This window comes from Calypte anna, chromosome 7 (genome assembly GCF_003957555.1).
Source record: "Calypte anna isolate BGI_N300 chromosome 7, bCalAnn1_v1.p, whole genome shotgun sequence".
NCBI classification, from domain to species: Eukaryota; Metazoa; Chordata; class Aves; order Apodiformes; family Trochilidae; genus Calypte; species Calypte anna.
Genome location: NC_044253.1, coordinates 34,613,217 through 34,633,982, shown reverse-complemented (window position 1 = coordinate 34,633,982; position 20,766 = coordinate 34,613,217). Strand labels below are relative to the sequence as shown.

At 38.4% G+C, this 20,766-nt stretch overlaps 1 protein-coding gene across 2 annotated transcripts in view; it reads left to right on the top strand.

The window, feature by feature from the left end:
- PGAP1 (post-GPI attachment to proteins 1) overlaps nucleotides 1-19,869 on the top strand; it is a 29,484-nt gene extending 9,615 nt beyond the window's left edge. The window contains exons 5-27 of one of the 2 annotated variants that reach the window (XM_030454337.1): nucleotides 207-367; nucleotides 2,507-2,559; nucleotides 2,660-2,726; nucleotides 3,857-3,962; nucleotides 5,662-5,717; nucleotides 5,805-5,888; nucleotides 6,965-7,014; nucleotides 7,999-8,050; nucleotides 8,255-8,332; nucleotides 9,541-9,616; nucleotides 9,896-9,969; nucleotides 10,055-10,106; nucleotides 10,799-10,865; nucleotides 11,311-11,419; nucleotides 11,772-11,810; nucleotides 12,871-12,964; nucleotides 13,625-13,715; nucleotides 13,919-14,110; nucleotides 15,428-15,563; nucleotides 16,661-16,711; nucleotides 17,852-18,075; nucleotides 18,412-18,516; nucleotides 19,315-19,869. In XM_030454337.1, coding sequence (XP_030310197.1) covers nucleotides 207-367; nucleotides 2,507-2,559; nucleotides 2,660-2,726; nucleotides 3,857-3,962; nucleotides 5,662-5,717; nucleotides 5,805-5,888; nucleotides 6,965-7,014; nucleotides 7,999-8,050; nucleotides 8,255-8,332; nucleotides 9,541-9,616; nucleotides 9,896-9,969; nucleotides 10,055-10,106; nucleotides 10,799-10,865; nucleotides 11,311-11,419; nucleotides 11,772-11,810; nucleotides 12,871-12,964; nucleotides 13,625-13,715; nucleotides 13,919-14,110; nucleotides 15,428-15,563; nucleotides 16,661-16,711; nucleotides 17,852-18,075; nucleotides 18,412-18,516; nucleotides 19,315-19,453 — 2,156 coding nt within the window. In that variant the 3' untranslated portion in view covers nucleotides 19,454-19,869. The remainder of the gene's footprint in view (nucleotides 1-206; nucleotides 368-2,506; nucleotides 2,560-2,659; nucleotides 2,727-3,856; nucleotides 3,963-5,661; nucleotides 5,718-5,804; nucleotides 5,889-6,964; nucleotides 7,015-7,998; nucleotides 8,051-8,254; nucleotides 8,333-9,540; nucleotides 9,617-9,895; nucleotides 9,970-10,054; nucleotides 10,107-10,798; nucleotides 10,866-11,310; nucleotides 11,420-11,771; nucleotides 11,811-12,870; nucleotides 12,965-13,624; nucleotides 13,716-13,918; nucleotides 14,111-15,427; nucleotides 15,564-16,660; nucleotides 16,712-17,851; nucleotides 18,076-18,411; nucleotides 18,517-19,314) is intronic. The other variant, XM_030454338.1, reaches the window with a different exon arrangement.
- Nucleotides 19,870-20,766: the final 897 nt, after the last annotated feature.

The window sequence follows — 20,766 nt, the reverse complement described above, 5'->3', positions numbered from 1 at the left end:
TCTAAATGTCTCTGCCATTCCCAACTGCTTCCTCTTTGGGGTTAATACAATAATTTTCCTTCCATACACAGATCAAGAGTGGTAACTGGAGCCTGAATGCCTCTAGGAGGGCTCACAGAATCTTTTAGTTAAATGTTTCTTTAGCTTTTCTTGTATATCAAAGAGCCTTGTGGGGAAACTGTGATTGATTTTAATATATTTTATAGATTTTTATACAGCTGTAAACAATCATTGGATTCTAAAGGCCCAAGATTTAAGAAATTTAACTACCCTTTCTGTGGCGGGAGGATTCAGAGATTACCAAGTTCGTTCAGGACTGACTTTTCTACCAAGATTGAGTCAACATGACAGTGCCTTATCTGTTGTGGTAAAAAAGAAAACTCTTTTTGTTTTTGGTTTTGCATGGAGCTGTGTTAGATAGCTATTGATGTAATGCATGTCTCAGTGTCCAGTTGTAGTCTGTATGTGCAGCATAGTGTAACTATAAATGAAAATACACAACGTTGAGAGTGTGTGGTTATAAACCCACAGCTGATACAGTGTAAATGAGTGCCCACTGGAGGAGGATGTGTTGGGGTTGATTTGAATCATCTGCCACTTGGTACCTTTCTTCTCACCACTTTCTTGCAACTTCTCAGTTCCAGAACTTGGGTTTTATTTCCCTGGGTTTTTATGAATCATAGAATCATAGAATTGGCTGGGTTAAAAGGGACCTCAGAGATCATCAAGTCCAACCCTTGATCCACTCCCGCTGCAGTTCCCAGCCCATGGCACTGAGTGCCACATCCAATCTCTTTTGAAATATCTCCAGACACAGAGAATCCACTACTTCCCTGGGCAGCCCATTCCAATGTCTGATCACCCTCTCCAGAAAGAAATTCTTTCTCATCTCCAACCTAAACCTCCCCTGGCACAACTTAAGACCGTGCCCTCTTGTCTTGTTGAAAGTCGTCTGGCAAAAGAGCCCAACCCCCCCCTGGCTCCAACCTCCTTTCAGGGAGTTGTAGAGAGTGATGAGGTCTCCCCTGAGCCTCCTCTTCTTCAGGCTGAACACCCCCAGCTCCCTCAGCCTCTCCTCATAGGGTCTGTGCTCGAGTCCCTTCACCAGCCTGGTTGCCCTCCTTTGGACCTGCTCCAGGACCTCGATATCCTTCCTGAGCTGAGGGGCCCAGAACTGGACACAGGACTCAAGCTGTGGCCTCACCAGGGCTGAGCACAGGGGCAGAATCCCTTCCCTGGACCTGCTGGCCACGCTGTTCCTGATCCAGGCCAGGATGCCATTGGCCACCTGGGCACACTGCTGGCTCATGTTCAGCCATGAGATGGGTAGATGGAGACTGACAGATGTACAGTATACAAGTGGGCTGCTTGTTTGATTATGAAAACAGAGGTCTGTCTTCTTTTTGTATTTATTGTTTTTCAGAGAACTTAGGGCTAGAAAGGATGTACTGGATCAAGAAGTGCAGTCATCTGCTTTTGCAGACATTTACCTCCTTCCAAAATAAATCAAGAGGCATCATCAAGTAGTTAGGTTTGTCATGGCACCTGCTGTTATCAGGCTGTTCCCTGCATGGAAGAAGCTGGAAAACACTCCTCAGCAGGGAGAAAAATTGTAATTTCCAACCTTCCCTGTGCAAACCAGTTTCTAACAGCATTTGTTCTGACATTAACTTGAAATGTCATCTGAAATAATTGCCATTCCCTCGCTGGGTACCTCCCTGCCCATCCTACAGAAAGCTGTCAGTAAGTAGCTCTGGTTCTGCTGGGCTAAGAAGATTAACTGGGTTCTTTCTATCCCAGTAACCATTCTCTGCATCTGCTCTACATTCATTTCTCTTCGGTGTTGGTGACCAGAATTTGGCATGAGATCTGATGTGTATCACATCTTTCTTGTGGGTTTTGTTTTGTTTTGGGCGTTGTGCTTGGTTTGGTTTGGTTTGATTTGGTTTGGTTTTTTTCTCCCTGTCTGTGATGTATTAATAGTTCATAGCTTACTTGAATCAAGTTATGCAACAAGGGGATGAGCTCCATTTATGGGAGGTGCTTTTGACACAGTTAGTCCTTAAATTGCAATACACTGAGACAAATTCATAGCTTCAGAGCATCCAGTTCTTTCTGCATGGTGTTCTGATGCTCCCTTCAGTTGAGAATGCCCTTGATTCTTCAGCAGCAGCTTTCATGGATGGGCTTCTATTCTTGTGTGCCAGAATCACTTTGTAAAATAATAAGTTTAGTGATTAAAGCAGCCTTTGAAGAATTTTTTGGTAAGTTTCTTCCAGGGCATTATTTGCCCTTTCAGCATTAGTTTCTGCTATCATAGACAGCTTTAGCTCCTGTAAGATTTTTCACTGAAGAAATCATCCTATTTTACCCCAGCACCCTGAAAGATAAACACTTTTCTTTTTAATAATTGTGCTAAGATGTTTCAATAAGGAGGGGGAAAGCTTCCTTCGAATTTTTAAGTGTTGAAGGCTAACAAAATCTTAATTTTTTTTCCCCCAAACAGAGCTCAGCTGTGCCTAGAGCTTGGGCCTCAACAGACCATCTCTCCATAGTGTGGTAAGCTAATGGCACAAATATTAATTGCCTTTGCCTTCTGACCACTTATTCCCCTGGGTATTTCTTTTCTAGGTTTAATTTCACTTACTCTGTCCTCCAGGTGCAAAGAATTGATCCTGGCTACCGTTAGAGCTCTTTTTGATCTTATAGATGAAAGCACAAGACAGGTTTGTATATATCATCTGCTGTAAATACATATATATATTTATATGCATCTCACTTTCTTCTTCCACCCCAGAATAGCAATCAGGACAAATATCACCCTCTAGACAGAAAACTCTTTTTGATTATTCTAAGTCATGACAACCAAATTGTTGACATTTGTACCAGTCATTGAAACAAGCTGTGGTTTTATGTTTGACCAAATGTGTCAGTAATAATTAGGTGTTAATTCTGTTTATATTATCGACTGCTTGGTGATTTACAGGTGAAGTGTGGACTGAACTTTTTGGTTTTTGCTTTTCTAAAGAAATATCCTGCATCTTAATTTTTGAAAACTGTTGGAAATTCTCCCTCTGTACTCTCTTCTCTTTCTGAAATGTTACCCAGCAATAAACATAAATTGGAATTAAGGTCAAAGAGGTAAAAAACAAATAGGTGCAGAATTCCAGACAAAGAAATGGAAGGCTTCAAGGTGTTCTTTTTGAGCAGGTTTCTCTAGTTTCACTTTAATTTGTGATGTATAGAGAAAAAAAGGGGGTACAGTTCTACTGATTTCTGAACTGATTTCTACAGAAATCAGTTGTAATAGCCACAGTTTTGAAAACCTGAATAGAAAAAAGTTATTCCTGGAAACTTGATTTTGAAAAACAAAAAAACAACCCCCCCCCCCAAAACCCCTGTGAATCCCAATGTAATTCTCCAGCTGTTTGGGTGCTTGAAATATTAAGAAGAGATGTAATAAGCTGGATTTGGGAAGTCAGACTAGTAAATATAAAAGTGAGATTTTTTTTTCCTGAACTCTGACACAGGCATCTTATTTCAGAAGGAATGCACATGTGTCTATAAAAAAAGCTTTAGAATGATTTCCTTGTGTCAAGAGGAGGCAAGGATATAAAAATGAAAATTTTAGCTATGCCTTAGAACATACAGACTTCCTGTACTGCAGTGATTAACTGCTGGTGGCACTTTTTGTTCATAGTAGTGAACTTAGAATAGAATCAGTGTGCTGTCTCTTCTAAAAATCTCTCCTGCCTCCAATCCCTGGAATTATATTGATCATGTGCTGATTGTAAATCACTCAATTTAATAAAATAAAATTTGACAATGTGATTTGATTTATTTTTTTTAAATTTAGATAACTGAGGATCCAAAGAAGAGAATGTCTGTATTGACTCACCACTTTGTGAGACACCCTGCCAAGATATTTGAGGAAAATCCTGAAGCTTTCACAGAACTCACAGGTGTGCTGCAGTTTCCTTCTGAACAGGATACCATGATCCTCCTTGGTTAATAACTAATCCTCCCTCTAACAAACTGTGAAATATATTTTATCCTTCTTCAGGATAGATGGGTTAGAGACCTAAACTACCAGTTTTCATGTGATTTCAGCACTAAATAGGTCAAAGGGGGTAGGAGTGAAAATCTGTAATTTTTATGTGGTTTAGGTTCTGGGGGATGAGCAGAAGCCAAATTTACACCAAGCTTTCCAGTAAACAGTCTCAGAATAGCTCTGTCACAATCTACTCTGCACTTACACTTGCAGGAGGGATAGTAGGGGTGTTGTAGAGCCATTGTGTCAGTGCTGCTCATGGAAATCCTGAATATTCAGATCTGCTCAATCAGTGACTTTCTCTTTTTAATGAGATGTCAGGGAAATCTGGACAGCACACTGATGGTTTCCTTGCAGCTGCAAAGGATGCATAGTTAAAGGTGAGACATTTTGACTGCATGGAGGCTTGGTAGCTAAGCAGACCTCTTAGCTTTGCTGAGGTGGGCTGAACCCTTTTATAAAAACCATTTTGTTTTAGGAACTTTCTTAATGGAGGCTATCATGGAATTGCTTGAACTTCGGTGTCCAGTTTTGGCCACCCTGCTATAAGGTGGCATTTAGGCATCTGCAAATACTGGAAGTGATTTTGGAGCAGAAGGACCACCAGGATGGGGAGCTCCTGGGGCACAGGACACGGGGCAGAGAGGCTGAGTGAAATGGGATTTTTACTGTAAAGAAACTGCCAAGATGGATCCTGTTGGTATCTTAAACTACCAAATGAAAGGCTGGAAAGTGAAGCCAGGTTGTTTTTTTTTCTCTGTGTTGACACAGTAGTCAGAAGAGCCCAGTTACATGAAAAAAAATTCCAATTAGATGTTAGGAGCAAGTAACTCACCAAGAGGGTGAAGCAGGTGAACACCTGAAGCAGGTGTTCAGAGAGGTTGTGGAACTGATTTTTAGTTGGTGAGTTGGTCAGAGTTTTGGGGTTGGTTTTGAGCAATAAGGAGGGTTATGTTTAAATTGAATTTCATGTTTGCACCTTCCTGTTCCTGGTGACCTCTTGACACTTAGCTTTCTGTGATGAACTTGTTACTCTAGTTGCAGACAGGATAGATATCAACCTCCTTGCATGACAATTTGAATTGTTTGCATCTCAGATCTCTGTTATTCTGCTTCATTCTTTTTCTCCAGACATATATTTAAACTGCTACTGTTCTCTTGTACATGTTTTTCACTTCATCCTTGACTTGCTTCTACACAAGTTCCTGTATAAGTGTTGTTTTCTTATTTGTGTTTTTTTTTAAGGCTGATAGGAACAATGATTGGGGCTGTTCCTAATGTTACCTCAGCTTTAATTAGTCACCTTCCAATTCTATTAATATAATTTAGTATCTTATTAGTTTGGGGCATTGGGAGCTTTGTTTCAAGATCCACAGGGTTTTTATTTTACAGCTTCTAGGTAGTAATTGGATCCTGGGGTTTTGGGTTTTCCAGTTCACCTGATGAAAACTGTTGCACATGGTTCTAAGCAGTATCAGTCCTGAGTGTCAAGTAAAGATAAACAAGTTTGTGTCCATTTACAGATAAGAAATAAGGCCTTGGCAATAGGGTGATGGAGATAAGGATAATAATTCCTGCAGTGTGGCATATAAAAACGTATTTATTTTTAGGAGCTTTCATGTGGATTACAGTCAAAGCCTCAAAATGGACTTATTCAGTTTACAATGTAAGTAATATTTTTTTCCTCATTGTGTTTTTATGTTTATTTTTTAACTAATGAGCAGGCTTGGTTTTGTTTTCTTTTCCTTTTTAGGACTCTGATGGAAAATATTTCACATTTCCTCTTGCAAGCCACAGAAAATCATACAGTCATGTTTACTGTGAAAGCAGCATGTTGGTAAGAAAATACTTCTTGAATGCCTGCAATTTGTTTATAAAGCTTTATTAATTTAAATTTGCTGCAGTTTTAAGACTTGGTTAATGAGCACATGTTGAAAATCCTGACATCTGTCACATTTCACACTCTAGGCATCATGTTAAATGTACTTTTTGTTCCAGCACCTTGCACTTATTGTTCAAACTTTATTGTTCTGAAACCTTCCACTCCACCTGAACCTCAAGTGTCTTATTTTTGGCTCTCCTAGGGTTAGCTCCAGATTGTTTTCTCCTTTAAATTAGTGGAGGTGTGTATTGATGGCTTTGAATGAAGTTATTTTTAGTGCTGTCAAGATCCAGCCATACTTCTAATTTAGGAAAGCTTTTTATAGGTTTGCTTTCCCCTAATAAAACCTGAGTGAGCCTGGAAGGTTACAGAGATCTTGCACACTGCAGTGGAGGCAAATGAGGAAATGGCACCTTCTCAGTTATCTCTGTTGAGAGGAAAGCAAATAACTTGCTTTTTTTACCTCTTTATATCAAGACTAAATTCAGCCAGAAAGTTTTTTGAAATATTTTTTTAAATATATTGAAAGGAATTAAATGTAATCTCTTGGCAGGCTGGAAATAGATAATTAAGCTTTCCAGATTTATGTATTTTAGATTAGCAGCAGGAAAACTGAGATGATTTCCCATTCCATCCTGTCCCTGTTGCCACTCCTCACCTTACCAAAGAAGGTGAGGAGTCTATTTTTATCATTTATCATACTATTTTTTATCATCTTTGACTTTACACTTCAGCAGTTGACATGCTGATAAGAGCTTTGGTCATGGTGCTGTTAGCAGCTGCAGAAACATTTAATAGGAAAGGGTGAGATGGAGATGGCAGCTTGTTCCTCTTTTTTAATGTCAATTGCACTGAGTTCAGCTATCAGAGGATGGTTGGAACAGTTGGTGTCCTGAAAGAGCAGATAGAAGATTTGGAGATTATCTGCATTAACTCTTGCATTGTTTGGAGTAAAAAACAGCTATTTTTAATATACTTATAAATAAAGTCACACACAGATAATGGACTGTTCTATGGTATTGACTTCACAGGACACAAGTAGCTGGATTTATGGCTGTATGAACAGTAATTCATCCATGTGGTGAGTATAAATAGTCTCTTCATTCAAATCCATCTTGTCAGACTGATGCACAAAAAATATCCTTCTCCTTAGGAAGAAAGATTCATGATTTCTCTATCACCACGCAAACAGGAAAGAATTAAGTTTTCTCAAAATTAATGCATGAATGCAGAATAAAATAGGTGAACTTCTTTGAGCTGCTTTTTATGACCTTCAGAGCAGTGAGAAGTTGCTCTTGTTCTCTTGTGATTGCCACATTCCTTGCTGGATTCCTAAATTGTGTGGTTTGTAGCATTTCTGTAGAATCCTAGGGCAGAAGACATCAAGTGTCACTCAACAGTCTTCAGAAGAGTGGATTTTGAAGCATCTCTTTCCTTGTTATTCCAAAATTGCTCTTGTCATATGAAAAATATTTAGAAATGTGGGTGATCTAATGATTACATGAGTCAGGTCATGTAATACTGGTTAGAGAAACAAAAGTCTCCTGGTATTTGTAAAATTACTTTACATGACTGAATGAATTTGTTGTAGTTCAGTATGTTTATACAAATACCCTTTTAGAACTGCTCCAAGTTCTGCAACAACATTATTGGTTTATATATGGTATGTTTTAGGTGTTCCCACAGAAAAAATGGGTACCTTTGGTCTTTAAGAGGTGCCAGAAAAACTCTGTGTTAATTCAATATCAGTGCTGATTTATGTCATTAGGAGTAGTCATTATGTGTTGGAAGTTGCATGGCTAATAAATGCTGAATGCTGTGTGTATGACAGAGAGAGTTTTGCTTGATTTGTTTTTGCAAAAAAACCAAGATTGGCAGTTTCTGGAAGGATTATAGTTTGAAAAATGACTGTGGTAGCTACCTGCAGTAGAGCCAAGCTTGTTCTCAATTTAAAGTCCTGTGTATCCCTACAGAGAGGGAGAAAAACTGGTATGTTAATCCACTCTCATAACACAGTGCTTGCAGAATGAATATGCTCATCCTTTAATATGCATGAATTTTACAGCCTGGAAGCTACTGATTTGTCCTGGAGAGCTGAGTTACTGCCAACCACCAAGGTGAGCACAGGAACTTGAAGGAGGGAGAGGTGCTTGGTGGGGTTGTATGTCCCAGGAGAAGGATCTGTTCTGTTCACAGTGCTGGAAGATCCAGTTGTGTTCCAGAGGCTGGGATACAAGAGATGGGCATTTGGGAAGTGGCAAGGGGCAAGACAAGGGGTATTTTTAGTAATGTATTTTTTTTATTTATTTCCTTTTTTGAAGGTTGTAATACTGAAACTTCAGGACTATCCTTCTTTGTCCCACATTGTCATTCAGGTACCACCCACAGCTGGCAATAAGGTAAAAAAAAAAAAATAAAGAAATGCACAGATTGCTTGCTGAGTGTGTTTGTAGCTTTCAGGTGCCACGATGGAAGGAAAAGGTTGTAAAGGGTGTATATTAAATATGTGCTAAGTTACTTTGTGATTCCATATGTGACTTCAGTGTGGTTTGGAGTTAACTTTATCTTCTGTAAGCTCAGAAAGAGTTTCCTCTGATAAAATAGGCACCAACAGTAGTTAAACATACACAGCAACAGTTCTCAAACTAGCTCTGAGAGTTCTAGTTGAAGATTCTCATGTTCTTCCTTGTTTTTCTTAATATTCTGGTCACATTTCTGAATATTTATCTTTTAGAACAGTCAGTTCTCTTACCCAGGGTAGTGGAGAACACTGTTGATAATGGAAGACTTCCCATGGGTTTTAGAGTATGGTGCTGGTACCTCTGCAAGTGAGGCCACAAATCCTGTGGCAGGCTGAGTTGTGCAGAGTTGGATAGTTGTGCCTCTTGCAGATGAGTCTGGATATCTTTGCATCAAAGCCTCTCAGGATCCCAGCACATAAAACACTTGGAGTGAATCTGAGCAGATGTTGGGTGCTACCCAGCTGGGTCTGGTTCAAGTTACACCTGAAAAAGGCAGAATGCTGATAGTTTAGGTAGATCTGACCTTGCTTTCTGCAGCAACAACAACAAAAAAATACAGCATCTGCAGTATAACCATCCATGATCCAAGCAATTATTCACAGCTGAAGTGACTGTAGTGCTCCTCTGTGAGTGTGTGTTCAGATGGCTGTGACAGAGAGGCTTGCAGTGAGATTAGTAATATTCAGCCTTCTGCTGATACAAGGGTGGGAAAGCTCCTGGGTTGCAGTCCAGTGATAAACCTTGGGAACTGCTTTAAAAAAAACCAAACAACTGGATGAACTATGTATGGGAGATAATTTTCAGGTGAACAAAATACTTCTCAGAGATGGTACAGCTCATACCTGCTGGATACTTTGCTTTTGCATGATTAAACTTCAGGAGAAAAACTAAAGGTTCTTCTTGCTTAGAAAATTGTATCTGGGTTTCAGACAAGTCACTCTCCCTTGCAACATTCCTCCCCAAAAGAAGCTGACTGCTTTTCAGTGTTTGTGTCCTGTGCTCTGCCTGTGACTAGAATTTGGCAATGCAAAGACTTTATAGTCTTGTGCTGGGCTTAGAGCTGTATTTAATATCCTTAATTGCAGTATTCTTTGGCCTGTGAATTCTTCCAAGAGGACTCCAGAACATTACAGTTTCCTGTAACACATCTATTTTCATTTGGTAAGTACAGCACATTACTTTTGGGAAAAAATGGAACACTAACATTATTAACATTTGATAATCACTTTGCCTAAAATATTCCAGTGGTCAGGGAGGTTTTGGGTTGTTTTGTTTTTTTTTTAACTGAAGTTAATATTACTGTAGTTAGTAACAAAGGAATAAGAAATGGTGGGGTTTTTTTGGCTAACAGATATAGAAGCATATTAGTTTGAACAAAAAAAAAAATGTGAGTTCTCAAGTAATTTTATCTAATATGTAAAAATAATGTATCCTTTACAGGGCTTTCTTCAAGCAAAATTCTATTAAATTCATCTGGCTTACTCTACAATGTGCAGCTCCAGCACTTTAACCAAGTAAGAATGCTACTTAATTTTTTTGAGCTAATATAACCACTGTTTGGAGAAGGTGATTTCTTTTCTTCTTTTTTTAATGTTCTAGATATATCAAGCTTTCAAAATTTATATAGAGAGCCACTGCCAGTCACTCAAAGGTAAATATAAGTCTTCTGAAGTATAAATTTATAAAACATAGCTTGGTGTAAGTTCTCAAGACAAGCTGAAGGTCCTGCCATGCAATGGGGCTCAGGCTTTGCTGCTGTCAGCTGCTCAAATGCTGCCTCACTTGCCAGTTTTTCTTAAGAAGAATGGTTCAAAGAAAATGTGGAATTAGCCCTTGTGTTTGCTTTTCTGCCTTTCCAGCAAAGGGAAGTTGAACTTTTAGTAGGATTGAGCCATATGTTGAAAGAATTTCTCAAGAACAGAACATTTGGCTGGGTTTTTGATTTGCTCATTATGGGTCTCAAGTTGAATTGCTGGGCTACATAAGCTTAAACAGAATGGAATGGACTTGGTTTAAAAAAAGAAAAAAAAGTGATGGATTTATTAGCTTGGGGTTACATATTTGCACTGAAAACCAAAAGTTTCCTCATAACTTTCCAGCCCTTAAATGTTGGTGCCTTGTTGTATTATTCTGTATCATTATGAGCTAAAATATGTCATTTTTGTTCAATGTGAACTGCTCCCATCTGAATTGCAGTGTCTGATGCAATGTGACTGCAGGCACAGTGATTCTGTAGGCTGATCTGTGTGCCAGCTTTGTTCTACTTGAGTTTTAGCTTTTGGAGACAATTGTTTTATCTTATTATTAATTAATTATATATTTTTAATTTCTCTTCCATTTCAGAAAGAAAACCTAGTGTTTACAGACTTCATATACCTTGGTCACATGAAGACTCAATATTTGTAGCAAAGTAAGGATTGACAGTTACAACTTCTTGATGTATTTGAAGAGTTCTTCCATTCTATTATGGCAATATTTCTGAAATAAGGAAGCTTTTCCAATTTTGAAGTGTTTGGCTTCTGCCTCTTTTCCTTGTTTATCTTTCTGCCCTGCAGACAAAGTTGTTTTGACTTTTTATCAGACTAAGAATTTCTGTTTGCTTGCTCGCTGGTCTCTTAAAGTAGATTTATTTTTCTGAGATTCTCAGTATAATCTTTGAGCCCCTCATGAGTGGGGACTGGGAGTTTTGTGTAGCTCTTTGTTATACTCTGTTACACACTAAACCATCTTGCTCATAGCTCGTGGTGCCACATGTGGTTTACTGGTTCTGCTTTATGTGCACCTGACAGATTAAGGCTCATTTGGCTTTTGTTTGATTACAAGGACAACAATTATTAATGAAGTTGCTGTTTCAGAGTTCCATCTTCCACTGAGATTTCTGCAAAGCTGCATGTTGCTCGGCCTCAAAATGACACCAGGGTTCCAGAGTTAAATATTTACTCTTCCTCAGATTGTCACTATGAAGTGAGTACTACAAGTTTGGTCTGTAGCAGGTTTGCATTGCTGTATAATTTTTATGTAATTCAATCTTTTAAAACATGTAGCTAATTAATCACAATAAATACTAAGCACAGCTAACACTGGACTGTTTGGCCTTTTGTAGGGGATGTTACAAGGATGGTGCAAGGAGTAATATTGAAAGTTGGTCTCTCATTTCGAAGAAAAACTTGAGAGCATTTATTTCTTTTTTTTAAAAAGCCAGTAGTAAGCTACTGTAGTTATGAGGTGTGGTTTTAGTGATGAGATTGCTGTATTCTAATCTTTAAATTGGCTTATGCTTATTGTTGTGTAAAATTATTATTTTTTTTTAATCTAGGTCATTCTGAAGACATCACTTTTGCAGATTCTTGGGCAAGTAAGAAAACCTTCTAGCTTTTAATGTCAGTAGTACCTGTAGAAGTTTTCCCTTCCTCACTGTGCCACTTGAAATTCCCTCTTGATGCCAATATGAACACTCTTCAATGATCATTTAAAACCATGCCACTTGGCAAGGCCTCCCACCCCAACCAGTGTCAGGCCTGCATTTTCAGAGGAGCAGAAAAAGCACTCCAGCCCTAGAGAGCTTTTGTAAATGTTGAGCATCTGGTTTTGTTGTTAGCTGAACAGGGATGACACTCTAGGTCACTTCCACTTTTTTGTCTGATGAGTCAGTAGTGTTAAAACTTCAAAATACATTTGGCAGCAGCTAAAAGTTAGGAGGGGGAAAGGATCTAAATAGATCCATATGCTCCTTTTCAACAATTGTTTTTTAATCAGTGAAGAATACATTTTGACATTGGTGGCAGTAAAAATAGATTAACCATCTGCAGTTTTCTGATTCTGAAAATTAATTAATTCACAAGCATTTAAATCTAATGCTAGAACATTACTGGCAGGTTTCTGTGTTTGAATGAATGCATTTATATCAAAGATTTTTTTGTTTCATTATAATTTCAGAAGAACTTCTGTGCTATTTGTGTATTTCTCAGGTAGCCCTTCCTGACCTGGGACAGTGGAAGCCAATTAACACACACATGACATTAATCCCAAAATTTCTCTGCCTAAAGCATATATATCTATATGCAGGTTTTGCTTGGAAAGTGTTCTTTTGCTTTTAATTTTTTAGTTTGTTTTACTGAAACTGTCCACTTGCTGCTGGTTTTATATTTGTCTTGACTGAAAGAAAAACCACATTCATTTATAATTTGGTTATTTATCAAAACATGTTTGGAGATCCCAGGATTTTCCAAATAAAACATCAGTAGCTAATGGAGGTTATCAAATAGTTATGCATCAAAATGGGAAATTACTTGAGTATTTTAAGAAATATTTTCCAATCTCATTATCATGCTGGCTTCATGGTAACATTTGTTTGTGGTTTGTTGTTTTTTTTTAATTTATAATTAAAATTTATCCTTCTATCCTTTGTCTTTCAGATAATAAGATTCCATGCTGGTGCTCTTCCAGTCTATGTTGTTTCTAATATTCTTCTTGCCTATGGAGGACAGTTGAGCACCTTGGTATCAACAGGTAGCTTTCTAGAAAAATAGATTTTGGTTTTTTTTCTGTCCAAGTGTTTTTTTTTTAAAGAAAGTACTTACCCAGTGTACTGTTGACAGGCTATCTGGTTTTGATTTTTTATTTTTTTTTTAGCTAAGTTGTTGAACTTGTGCAAGAACTTGGATTTGAGTTCTTCAGTTCCAGTTTTTCTTTGCTGGTAGTTCTCCAAGGTTGTGCTGTAGCAGAATATTTCCTTATTATTTTACTCTGCAGTCCCTTCTTTGAACTATTGGTGTTGCACAGTGTTTTAGAATCAACACAAGTCTGCTTAGAAGTACAATGTAAAAGTATAAAATATGTTGTGAATATGCACAGAACACAATTTCTTGCCTGAAGATGAGATTTGCAGACTGACTTTTAGCCATGTCTTCAGATAAAGTGTTCGGAAGGTGTGTGTAACAAATTCTGTGCTCTCTCTGGAAGCTCTTGTGTCATATTACTTGAGTGTGACTGATTCAGCTAACAAGGACCTTGAAGTGTGCTGACTTACAGTACTGCTAGAAAACACAGTTTTGTGGTTCTCTTTAAAACTTGCAAGCCTTTGTCTGAATTTCCCTTGTCTTGTGGATCTGCTTTGTTAAAGTTCCTGACAAAACACTAACTAGAGATGCTTTCTGTTCCTGATTCTAGGCCAGTGCTCAGACTTCTCCCTGGAACTGGCTAGGACAGCTAAACCCTACAAAGTAGAACCTCTTATAAGCATTGTTGTCTTTCTGCAGGGGTGAGTGTGCACAGCTTATTAATTTATTTCAAGCATTTCCCAAAACAGAAGCTTCAGAAGAACTGTTGGTGGGGAGAAATATTATTTTATCTACAATCATTTATGAACTGGGATTTTGTTTTAAATGCTGTAGTAGGAGGAACAGCTGATATAAATCTTACAACTGGAAGTGATAAGTAATGCTGCTCTCCTGTTTTTGGCAGGTTTCACTGGTTTAGAGTGATCTGGGAATCTCTGTCACTACCAGAGCTGGATGCTGCCTTACTGAGCAGTCAGGATGTGTGGTTCCCCATCGTGTCCCTGATTCTCTTTCTTTTTGGGACAGGCATTGCCTATTGGAGTGCAGTATTTTTCTCTGCTTTTCTGAGACTGTTCTCTTCATTGTGTCTGATGAGGTAAAACAACAAGTATAAGTGTGCTCTTTCAGGTGACTGTGACACTGTTGATTTTTCTCTTTGCTTAGGCTGAGTTCCTCCCATCCTACATGATTTTAACCATCTGGGTTTGTTGATGTTAAATATTAATGGAGTGTGAGGATTGTCTAATACTCCTTATTCCACATCTCCAAAAGGGAATGTAAATGGCTTTCTGGTTTCCTTCACCAGTTGTTGTAAAGGTTTGCAGTTTGTTTTTGAGGAAAACTTGCTGGAGAAAAAGAAAAAAAGAAGAGGAAAATAAGATGTTGTGTGTTTTCTTGTAAGTCAGCTAGCTCATTTTGTAATTCTAGTACACAGTTTTTGATCTACTCATGAGTTTCTTTTTTAAAACAAAACAAAACCCCACATTTATTTTATAAAATATATCTCTAAAATAGATAAAGATAGTAATAGACAGTCATCACCTGCTCAGTGTTCTGAAATGCTCAGCTCTGGCTAGCAGCAAAGAAGGTGCCACTGACTGTCTGTGCAGTTCTTTGTCCTTGCCTTCTTTTTGTGGATATTTTCAACATTTGTTGCAAAGGCTTTTAGTATGGTGTTTTCCAAAGAAGGCTTTTTTTCTGTTTTCAGTGTCTATTTTAAGACTGGAGTACCCTGTGAATATCCAAGAAGAACAGACTTTTCCAGCATTTTATTGCACTTCCTCCATATCACATTCTCCTCCTCATCACACCTTCTCAGCTTAGCTGCCATTTCAGATTCATACTTGTCTCTAAGTCAGATCAGCTGGAATCCAGAATCTTAAAATAAATTTTTCTCTGCATCTCTGGGCTGTGAGCAAGCAGAAATTCCTGTCTGGGAAGAATGTTTGTCACAGAATTAACCTTGTGCAGACTTCTTGTTGCACAGGGCTGTGTTCTCACCTTGGTAGGAGGAGGAACTTTCAGGGTGCAGCTGTGCAGTAATAAGATGCAGCCAAATCTCTTGGGCTGAACAGAAGAACTTAGTGACTGATGCAGACCTACAGTTAGCATTATCTAACACTTTACATTCACCCATGTGTCCTATATGTACCCCAAACAAAGTAAAAATAATACATTAGCTGCAGACATGTACTCTGGAAGGTGTAAGATAATTTTGTTTGAGAAGAAAGGCTGTTGGGATATATGATAAAGTTGCTCTAACTTTATTTTTTCCAGTATTTAATCAATACTCAGGAGCCATTCATTCTTTTCAGTCATTCACAAAACAGAATTATTCCTTGATCTTTGTAATTCTGATCTTGTTACAGGAGTACAACAGCAGTTATGTCTTTGGGTTTTGGTTTTTTTTCAGACCTAATGTACTTCAAAAAGATAAGAAGTTGGTTTCACCCAGAAGACTTTGTGAGGTGTTATCCCTTGCTTTGGTTAGCTGGACCATTTGTGGTGCATTTGCTGTACTCATTGTTTATCTTCAGTATGTATTTAAGGTACCGGAAAAATCCAGATTTTAACTTGGTAAAAAAACTTTGTATGCTTTGAATCAACCCTGTGTTAAGAGCAAAAATACAGGTTGCCCTTTTTCACACTTGATGTGTGAAGAAAACCATTTCTTTTTTGGTTTTCAGCTTGCCAGACTCTCACAATCTCGCAGTCTTTAGAACCTCTTTGTTATTTTTGGTGATGCATTTTCCAAAGAATGTGAATACACTACAGTAATACCCCGAGATTTTTAACTTCAGGATAGGTAATGCTATAAAATGAAAAGAAAAGAAACTTCTCCTGATGAGAAACTTCAGGAAAGGGAGGACTTGAAACGTTCTGCCAAATAATTCTTATCTGGAAAGACTTCTTACAAATCTGTATGGAATGAAAGGAAGGAGGGCAGATAGATTGCAGAATTAGACCAGTTTTCCTGTCTGTCTGATCTGATTCCTGGTGCCACAGAGATCTGTATTTAGTCCCTGCCATTCAGTTTCCATGGTGGTCCTTGCATCAGAGCATCTGACTTGCCTGATTCACCCCATGGCTGGATAGCTGCTAAATCAGCTGCTATACTTAGCTCCTAGGATCCATTGGAGCATGGATCTGGGAGCTTGCAGGAGGTCTGAAGTAGGTAGGGGGCAGCTGAAAGCAGAGCCTGAAACAGGTTGTGTTTATAACTGAACACCCTATGGGATAAGGTTACCCTGTGAAGGCTGTTCCCGTGCTGACATCACCCCTCCTCCTGCAGTGAATCTCTGCCATGGGATTGTGGGCTGTTTGGGGGTTTCTGTAGGAAGTGGAGCTGAATTTAGCAGGAGGAGGTGAGGAATATGTGAATTTTCCTGTCTGTATTCTCTGTCCAGCACAGTGGGATGGGAGGAAGCAGAGCAGCTTATAAATCCTTCCTTAAGGGAGCACTTTGGGTGCTGCTGATAAAAAAAGGCAAAGAGGGAGCTCCTGCATTGCAGCTCCATTGGGCCCTAGAATCATCTAGCTATAAGAAGAGTAAAAAAAATAAATAACCTGGGTTTTTTTCCTTGTATACCACAGCTTTAGTGTGACGAAAACATTTTTTAAAAAGCTGGACTTGTCTGTCTTACAGGTTGTAAAACTACACGTGACTGTAAGAGCAGAACAAAACATGCTTAATGGGGTAAGTTTGTTTCCTGCTTCTGTTCAAAATTGTGACCAAAAGTGATTTGGCCACGAGTACTACCTGAGTAGTCTGTTCCATCACATGTGACTCCTGCATTCACTGCTCAACATCTGTGCAGGATGAACTTGTCTGAAGTTTCTTTAAGAAGAAAACTTGATAGTTTTTCTCTGAATTTTGAGATTTGATTGTGTATGCCTTATCTAAAGATATAAATTTAATTTTGAGATAATAATATATCCTACAGGTAAATATTTCCATGGAAACATTGATTGGATGAGGCTCTGAGCCACTTGATCTGGCTGAAGCCTGCTCATTGCAGAGGGCATGGAACTGGGTGACCTTTAAAGCTCCTTTCCAACACAAACCCCAAATAAGATTTATTAGATGGATACAGACTGAGACTGCAGTAAATTGGGAGCTGTCTAAGAAGGAGAGAAGTAGCATTGGGATTCATGTAAACTTAGTTTTTTTCAGTTACTTCAAGATACAGGATCCCAGATCTAAGCATCTGTGGGTACAGATAACAACCACCTGTTCTTTTTTACAAATATAGTTAAAGAAAGCCAGAAGTAGTTTATTTATACAGTTTCCTTTGAGCTTCTTTTGTTTCTTTGGGTGTTTTTTCATATGTTTGGTTTTAAACCCTCTCCTTTTTTTCATCTCCATATCTTTTTTTGGTTTTGTTTAATTTTGATTTTTTTTCCTGTCATTGGAAGTTAGCATGTGCCAACTCATTAATTTACCTTTGCCATTTTTTCCTACATCTGGTGTTGCAGTCCCAGTTGCTTTACCTGCTGTACCTTTTTCCATGAGTGATCATCTGGGGTTATCACCCATATGCTTTATTGCTCCTTTTATTCTGTTCCTCCTCCTTCCAGGAACTTCATTTCTTACCAGTGCATTGCTGGCAGGGCATCTCCATTCTTTTCTCCCAAAGTGTAAGAGAAATTTCTGGTTAAATCTAGATCCTTTAAAATTGAACTATAACTTTGCCTTTTTGAGAGGTAAATGGAACATTTTCATCTTAAATCAGAGCTGGTATGATACACTTACAATAGCTTTTCCCTCCTCCTTCCCCAGCATGGGCTCTTACAAACCTGTGCCTGTTTTTTATGACTTTTTGCCTTCTATTTTCAGGGTTCACACAGCTCAAAAGAAACCTCACAGAACTCCACTGCACAAGCTGTGCAAAACCAGAGTGTGAGGGGCAGTACCTCAGAAGCAACACAATCTCCTTCCAAGAGTGCAACAACTGCTGAAGCCATTGACAGTCTTAAGATGCACGTTACAATCCTCAATTTATTCACATGGATTGTGCTGCTCAACTTGCCATCTTTAATTTATTGGTTCAAAAATCTCAGGTAAAACTTCTTAAATAACCAACTAGGTGGAAGAAAATAATGTGAACTTTGAAACTAAAACAAATCTTTGATTCTTCATATTATTAGATACCTCAAAGTATCAAAGACTTCTGGTAACTTTTTCTTCTATGCAGTCCTTTTAATTTTATGGTGCAATCAGATGTTAAATGAATCAGTGATATGCTGAAGGAAATAAGGATTTAGAAAGGATTTTAAATCAGGCTGTTTAACACTTTGCAGATGTTTGTTGTTATTACCCTGTGCTTGTTCACAGCTTGGATTTCATCTGGTAGCTAGTTGAGAAGTAACATGACTTTTTAAACCATTTTTTTGCAGGTACAATGTTAGACTTGATCCTGATCCATGTAGATGTACAGCTATTATCCTTGTATGCATTTTAGAAATTCTTATGGATTCAAGTGCTTCTGATGTGAAATCAAGGTACTGTAGTCTTAATCCCCAGGTGTTTTTTCTCACTACTTCCATTTGTGTGGTAAAACTTTAATTTATGCTACCCAGATACGTATATGTTTGGTCTACATAGGGATTCATAAACTCATCTGGTTAAATCTTAGAGACTGGATGGAATGCATGCAAATTACACTTAGTTCAGGTAAGTGGAGAAAATCACTGGCAGTTACCACATGGGCTTAAATTAAAGTGTTTGTGACCTGAAGAGTTGCAGGAAAATTCTCTGACTGTGACGTTTTTATTCCCTATTCACTGAATCCTCCCAAATGTTACAGAATCCTAATAGATTTAGCAACTGTTGTCACAAAGCTAGAAGGAAAAGTTAATTCTGAATATTATAGTTATGTTCTTCTGCTTGCCCCTGATGGGCACACTTGTTTTCTCCACGATTAAGAAGTTTTGAGCATTTGGTTTTGCTGACAGACAGAACTTGTTCAGGTAGAAAATTAGTCAGTGCTTCCTGAAAGACAATGAATAAACCAATGTAGTTGATTCTCTTGAGCTGTACTTGTTAACTCAAATGATCTAAACCATTAAATCTTTCTCTGGTACAGAGAGCTTATTTCTAAACTCATCTAAGAATACTTCTTGAATAATTGCTCTTGTAAATGCATTTTTATTGCTCACTACATCCACTTGTTACATCTTAAAAAGTAACAACTTCTTGAAACATATAGATTATCTTTCAGAAGCAAGTGAAATGTGCTGTTTGCATTCCTTCTGCATGGATGGCTATAAAAATGGCAATTTTTCTTTATATTCTTACAGTAAACTCTTGAAGATTGCAGCCAAAGTTCCACTCCCCTTGTCTGTTGCAATGTTGGCTTTCGGACGGACGCACTTATACAAAGTACCACACTTTGTAACCTTTTCCCTTCTTCTCCACCTGCTGTGTTGCGTGGTGTAACATTCCTTACACAAAGGAGGAAGAGTGCCACCTGGAAACTTAATCCTGGAGATGGGGCAAATTCCAGCAAAGAAATGCCTGAATTAACACCCCCAGGAGTTGACATTCTGTGGGGCAGAGGGCAGAACTCTGGGCCCTTCATGAGAAGTCCGTGGTTCTCTTGGTGTTGCTTAGGAAGCTCTCCATGGTTTTTATTTCCTGACTGTGAAAATGAAGTGAATTGACTGTGTGTAAGCACATAAATCACATTAGTGTAACATCTCAGTACTCAGTTGGCCTTGTTGACACTTGGATATTTCACTTCTTTTGTGGGAACAGACTTTTTTTAACTCCTGTGTTCTGAACTTGCATCTCTTGCAGGTCTGAGTTATGCTGGTTGAAACTCAATGCATTTCAAGCACACTGTGACTGTCACAAACTACACAGCCAAGTAAACTTTTAATTGTTTTCTGCAACACCTAAAAGCTGCCACAGTTGTCTAGACAAACTGGAATGTACTGTGCTTCTATGGAACTCTTATTTGGAGCAAATCATTTGTTCAGTGGGTGTGAGTCGAATGTTTGTGAGATTATTGCAAGTCTTACACGTTTTACTTTTTGTGAGAATGAGAAAACAAAACTATTCCGTGCAGCTTTCTATTCAGGAAGGGTACCAGCAGATTCATAAACAGTTTTCTGCAATGTTGTTTTAAAACATTGCCAGTTTTCTCTGGAATTCTGTTGATTCTGCAATGGCTCCCTGGACTTTGTCCATCTGTAGAAGCAGATGTTGAGGTATCTTTGCCTTCATACTGCAGTTGCTCTATCATGCTGTTACCAAGTAGACACAGCAGGGGTTTTTTTTCCTATTATAAATGGAGAATCAGCTGTCTGCTAATAAATGTCCCTGCATTAAATTAATAGGGAATAGTTACAATTGTGGAATAGCTACAAGACTGTAAATTCCCACCCTGTCACACAGTGCTGACTTCCTCACGTGGACAAGCTCTTAGTGGGAAATACTGACCATAACTGAGCTCTGTATAAAATATTATCTTAGTGCCTAGATGCTACAGTGACTGCCATTTGTAACAAAGCCTGAAATAGCTACATGCAAGGAATTCTGTCCCCTGGGTGTGTGTTTTGCCAGCAGAAGAATTCTCAGTAGCCATTTGGTTAGACTGCTGTGATTCTGCGTAGAGATAAGCCTACTACTTGCTTCTGTTAGCTGCCTCCACTCAGTTTGGCATAGCTGTTATCTTCTTGTGGAAATACTGGACCACCTCTGTCACCTTAGATGAACAATAAGAGGAAATTTGCTACCCACAGTCAATC